The sequence below is a fragment of the Pteropus vampyrus genome, unplaced genomic scaffold (genome assembly GCF_000151845.1).
Source record: "Pteropus vampyrus isolate Shadow unplaced genomic scaffold, Pvam_2.0 Scaffold303, whole genome shotgun sequence".
Classification (NCBI taxonomy): Eukaryota; Metazoa; Chordata; class Mammalia; order Chiroptera; family Pteropodidae; genus Pteropus; species Pteropus vampyrus.
In genome coordinates, this window is record NW_011889084.1 from 413,600 (window position 1) to 419,042 (window position 5,443).

At 53.4% G+C, this 5,443-nt stretch overlaps 1 protein-coding gene across 1 annotated transcript in view; it reads right to left on the reverse strand.

Moving 5' to 3' along the window:
• IL21R (interleukin 21 receptor) overlaps window positions 1–5,443 on the reverse strand; it is a 35,161-nt gene that overhangs the window by 8,658 nt on the left and 21,060 nt on the right. The window contains exons 3-4 of the mRNA XM_011376725.2: window positions 2,909–3,011; window positions 325–524 (exon numbers count right to left, since the gene is read on the reverse strand). Of these exons, the coding sequence (XP_011375027.1) occupies window positions 325–524; window positions 2,909–3,011 (303 nt within the window). The remainder of the gene's footprint in view (window positions 1–324; window positions 525–2,908; window positions 3,012–5,443) is intronic.

The following is a 5,443-nucleotide window of genomic DNA, read 5'->3' on the forward strand; positions in this document are numbered from 1 at the left end:
CATTTGCCTTATAATGGGACAGAATCCCAGAAGGTCAGGGGTAAAAGGGCCTCTCATTCTATACAGTCCAAGGTCACCGATAGGCTGGGGCTGAGCCAGAACTGAAGCCCAAGGTCCTGGTTCTGGTCCAGCTCCTTTCACACATCTGCTGCCTCTCTCTGGTTCAGGTCCAAGCCTAGCTGTCTCTCATCATACCTTAGTAAACCATAGTGCATCTGGATCTATGGACGGGTCAGTTTTGGTGGCTGGGAGAGCCGGCCCAGGGAGCATGGGGTCCAGTCCCCACCTGGGTTCCCCTCAGCTCCGGGGTCCAGGGATACTCACTGTTCTCAGCCAGGACAAAGCTGCCACACTCCCGGGAGTGGCTGCCAGACTGGTCTGTCATGTTGACACTGAAAATGTCGTCAGCCATGAAGTGGAACACATCCATGTGGCACGTATACTTCGCATGCGTGGCGTTGTGGGTGGACCGGTAGAGGCTGCAGGAGGTGACCTCATCCTTCAGCTCTCCATACGGGTCTTGCCTTCAAGGACAGATAAACCGGTCATGGCTGAAGGCCAGTGGGCTCAGGGCCAGGACGGAAGCCCAGAATCTTGGGACGGAGGGACTTGAGGTGGGGCTGGGGGTCCCCTAGTCCCACCGACCATTTCCCAGGGAAAGTATCTCCTCCCCAGAAGCAGCCCTGATGGGTTGTGTCCAGTCTCGGCTTGCACACCTCCAGGAAACCAGGAACTCACTACCTCACTTAGGGCAACCACTCTCAATTTGGAAATTTGGGCCATTCTTGCCTGGACCGAGCCTAAAACTGTCTCCGTCAGTTCTACCAGTTGGATCACTGTCCCAGAGGAAGGATACTAAGCATTTCAGGTCTCTTTCCCACCCTCCTTCCATCCAATATCCACTGACTTATCTACCTAATAAGTGCCTGTGCTGAGGGCCAAGATAAGGGCCAAATGAACCTCAGTCTCTACTCTGAGTGAACTTCCAGGCAATCTGTTGATATGGGGCCAGGGGAAATGCTCTGGCTTTTCAACTCCCACTAGGCAGGAACAATGGGTTTTGAGGTATATATAGGAGTTCACCAGCTATTTATTTCCCTAATTCAGGCTCTGAACATGACCACCCTCAAGGCCAATATGGATATGTGGACTCAGATCTCTGCTAAATATTTGCTGGAATAGAAACTTCTCCTGAATAAATGCTCTCCAAGCCTCCAGCCTGGACCACTGCAATGGACGTCTGGTGAAACTCCCTGAAATCTATCCACTTGTACAGCAGCCAGGGGGATATTTAAAAATTCCCCGTCAATCCCCTCTCTCATCACCCGCACAGTATAATCTGGCCCCTGCCCATCTCTTCCCGCCTTTGTCCGTGGCTGCCCTCACACTGGCTCACTCCGCTCTGGCCACACTGAACTTACTATTCCTCAAACTCACCAGCTCTTTCTGCCTCAAGACCTTTGCACGGGCAGTGTCCTCTGCCTGGAATGCCCTTTCCCCAGCTCACCGGCTGCCTCCTCCTCATCCAGAGAGGCCTGCCCTGACCACCCTGGCTAAAATATGCCCTCCCCCATGTCACTCCCTCTCTGCCCTGTGCTCCAGCTTCCTGTTCTTCAGATACTAGCACTCAGTATCAGAAAGCATTTGGTTGGCTGTTATGTGTTGATCGTCCGCATCCCCAGCCACTCCCACTGCACTGGGTCAGCTCCAGGGACCTCATCAGTTTCGGGCTCTGCTGAGTCCCCAGTGCCTGCAAGTATCTGGCAGGAGCTTAATAACTGTGTTCTGAATAAGTGAATGAATGGACGATGACAGAATGAAAGCCAGCTATGCCGTATCCTGAGCAGCATGTTGACAAAGAGTCTCTCGTTGACTAAACTCTACCCCAGCTCCTCTGAGCTCTCTCCTCAGCCAGGCCCTGACTTTCGGGTGTCTGTGTTTGTCTCTGCATCGTCTACTTTTAGCAAGACTCTTGCTAAGTCAGTTTAGCAAGGACCCCCCCCCCAACCCTCGATGTCTGATCTGGTTCCTCAATCCCTATCGACCCCTCAGGTGATGTCTGACACCCCTGCACCACCCTCAGCAGGAACCCCGTTAGGTCGGTTTAGCCAGAGGACCCCTCACCCCTGATGAGACCCCGAGATGACTGGTTCCCCACACAATTTTTTACATCCACTGACCCCACCCTGCTCCTTGGCTATGAATTCCCACTTGTCCTTGTTGTATCCGAAATTGAGCCCAATCTCTGTCCCCAATCTCTGTGAAACCCCATGCCAGTCCCTATCCTTGTCCTCAAGGTATTAAATAAAGTCTGCCCCACCGTTCTTTAATGAGGGTCAGGAGTGATTTTTTTCTTTAACAATGTGGACCATGGGTTTTGGAATTAGGCTGCCCGCGTTTGAATCCCAGGTCCTCTATGCACTGGCACGTTGCATAACCTCTGTGAACTCCAGTGTCCTCATTTCTAAAACAGGAGTTCTGACTGTGAGGACTGGAGGAGATCGTTCATGTGAAGCACACGACAGGCTGCCTGGCCTGTACTAAGTGCTCAGAAAAATTGTGTGAGGAACCAGTCATCTCGGGGTCTCAAAATCCTAGTCAGGCCTGTGTGGGTGAGAGAGCATGGCCTTTGGATCTGGACAGAGCTGCCCTGCAGCCACTCAACTCACGCTCCAGACAAGGCCCATGGGCACAGTGATTCCCAGCTCAGTCTTTCCTGGGGTGAAACCAAATGCTGTGGGCGAAATCGCCGAGCGAGGCCCCAGGAAGTGGCAGCTATTATCTTTATTGCTAAACTACCTGCCAGGCACATAGTAGGTCCGACTCAGTCTGTGGTCTCCTGCAGCCCTGCCCCAGGCCATGCTACCCTGAGTAGCACCCCCAGAGCTGGTGAGGCCCAGCCACTTACCAGGTGAGGGTGAGCGTGCCAGGGTGGAGGGTCCATGTCTCCAGAAAGCAGGTGACAGTCTGGAAGTAATCGGTGTAGCAGACAAGGTCTGGACAACCCCAGGCTGGAGGTGAGAAGAGAGGGGCCTCGGTTATGGGGCTGGCAGGAAGCTGTGGGGCTCCTCACACCCTCACCACCTCCAGGGCTGGAGAATGAGCGGAAGCCAGGATGACTATGACGACTCAGGGGCCACTAAGTTGTGGGCCTGGGGCGAGGGGGTCCTTGCCACCTGAGATTCCTTATTTGCGTACCCGAAGTTTCAAGGCTGGCTATGGAGACAAGACACTCCTGATGTGAAACATTATAAACTGAGCTGGTCTCTCCCCATGAGCTCCATGTCCCGCAACCAGGTCAGCGTCCCTCCTGGCCAGTTTCCCTCTCGGGGTGGGGCTTCCTGAACTCCCCAGTTGCAGGACGAACCCGCACGTGACTCGAGAGGCGCTCATGAGGCCAGCAAGAGTGCTACTGAAAATGCCCTGATCCCTGACAAGGAAGAGTCCTCTGCTCCACAGCAGCTGGCCTGAGACAGGACACGGACCGACCTCAGTGATGCCACTAGTGCTTCAGAGAATAAGAAGCTTCCGAAAACTGAGACGCCCTTGAATGCTTTTGCCAAAATGTTGCCCCAACCATCACCACCACCAGCAAGTGGCACGGGGATCGCCAGCTCGGGTAATTCTGTCAGAAGTTTTAACGCTCTCCCGCCTCCAACATTCACTGCTTTGCTTTGTCCTAAAAATGTGATCCTAATCTAAATTTTGTTCGATGTTTGACAAAATACATGTAATAAGTTTTAGCTTTGTTTTGTGAGATCAAGTGCTGACACTACTATTCCACCCCAGCATTTACCAGAAATTTGCTTGCTTTTTTAAGTGGATTCATTTTAGAGGGGTTTTTTTCCTATTTTTCCTCGACTAATGAAGACCCGGCGGCGGGGGGTCCATTCTCTTCCTGGGCCTCACTCTAGGTCAGAAGCTGGATTCGGAACCAAGAACATTGCTGCTGGAAAGTCCTTTAGTCCACCCTACCCCCACCCCACACCACTCCCGTTTTCTAGATGAGAACTCTGAGGTTCCAAGACCACACTACACCTCTCATCCCTCTTGGTCTGGGCTGCTGAGACTCTCACTCAAGAAACCTAATCTGTACTGATTCTTCCCATCCGCACACATGGCAGACATTGCCAGTCGATCGTTGACGCTCTCTCCCCTGGCTGTGGCCTCAGAATCCTTCTCAACACAGTTCTCCCAGTGGCCACCGCCAAGGTATCTGGGCTGTGGAAATGAATCCTGCTCTCGGGCGTGGCTTCTCTTGGAGAGGAGCACAGGGCCCGTTGGTGGGGCGCAGAGGAGCTAGTTCAGCACTTTGTGGAGAATGGAGGACTGATTCTGGCAGGACCTCAGCCCAGAGCTGCAGAAGCCACCACACGGCTGTGTCTCCTCCATCCAAGTTTCTATCCTAGTAGTTCTCTCTCAAGACTTCAGATCTTGGAGAGAAGCTGCCACTCTTAGTTGGGCTCAAGGCCACCAAGGTATAGGGTTTATCCCAAACTTGGAATAAAACATTGGGGAGGGAACGGCAGCCCCCAAACTAGCATGGAGGTGGCATGAGGGACCAGAGGGACCAAAAAAACCCAGTCACCTGGTCAATAGCCAGACTGTGGATCGAGAACCCCAGGGCCATTCCTGGCCTGGGATTGTCAAAGTGTGGACATGTGACTCATGACTGCTTACATCCCTATCTATAAGCTGGGGACACTGGCCCTCTTGGCAGGTGTGGAGGTACATATATGACATCACGCCAGTGCAGCCCACACTGCCTGCCTGTGGCACTTGCTCAATAAAAGCAGCAAAGCCGGGGGGGTTAAGACCATAGGAACAGATTCGAGAGCCGATCCCAGCTCTGCGTGGTCATGGCCTTGTCCCCTACCCTCTCTGAACCACAGTTTCCTCAACTGAGAACTGGGCGTCATTGCAGCATGGACCTCGGGGTGGGGGGGTGGGGGGCTGTAAGGAGAATGGCACGAGATCATGCTCTGCACCCCCTACAACAGGGGCTTATTATTTGCTCCCACGGGGTGGGGAACTGTGGCAGATGACCTGAAGACCCATTAGAGCCAGGACAGGGTGCTGGTCATTCAGAGAGAGAAAATAAAAAGCCCAACTCCTGTTTCCTGAAGGAGCTAATTAGAGGTTCTGGGCCGTTTGGTAAAAACCAGAGAGAAATGCCGATGGTTAGCAGAGTGGCAGCTGAGGGTCCCCTTGCCTCTCGTCAGCCCCACTGGAGCCCATGTGCTGTGTTCTGCCTCATCCGGGAAGGCTTCCTGGATTTCTCAGCCCTGGCTGTCTGACATCTCCCCCTGACTACAACATCCCCTGATCCTCTGGGGCTGCCTTCCAAGGCTCTGGTTACTTTTGTGGCCACCTCCACTCTCTCCCCTGGGGAATATCAGTGCCTGCTGAGGATCCCATGATAGTTGAAGAACATCCTTGAGGA